Source organism: Penaeus monodon, chromosome 30, assembly GCF_015228065.2.
Source record: "Penaeus monodon isolate SGIC_2016 chromosome 30, NSTDA_Pmon_1, whole genome shotgun sequence".
Taxonomy (NCBI): Eukaryota; Metazoa; Arthropoda; class Malacostraca; order Decapoda; family Penaeidae; genus Penaeus; species Penaeus monodon.
The window spans coordinates 29619351-29619571 of NC_051415.1; the positions used below are offsets into that span (position 1 = coordinate 29619351).

Genomic DNA, 221 nt, shown 5'->3' on the forward strand with positions numbered 1-221 from the left:
GATATAACTTACCACCTCTTTTGCTTCTTCAACCAGTTTCTCCACATCATGTATTAGAGTTCTCTTCTCAGCTGTGAGGATAAATAAAAAGATGTCATTAACAGAATATACAATATAATACAAAGCAAATATATAACAACAAAAATACCTCCTCTAAGGGTAAAATAATGTTAATTGGCTTACTCCAAAAACTGGGCACAGGCAACTTCACCTTCCATGTA

General features: G+C 33.5%; 1 protein-coding gene across 1 annotated transcript in view; it reads right to left on the reverse strand.

Annotated features, from left to right (window-relative positions):
- LOC119592688 (vesicle transport through interaction with t-SNAREs homolog 1A-like) overlaps positions 1-221 on the reverse strand; it is a gene marked incomplete in the record, with an annotated part of 13837 nt that overhangs the window by 8576 nt on the left and 5040 nt on the right. The window contains 1 exon segment of the mRNA XM_037941602.1: positions 13-71. Coding sequence (XP_037797530.1) covers positions 13-71 — 59 coding nt within the window.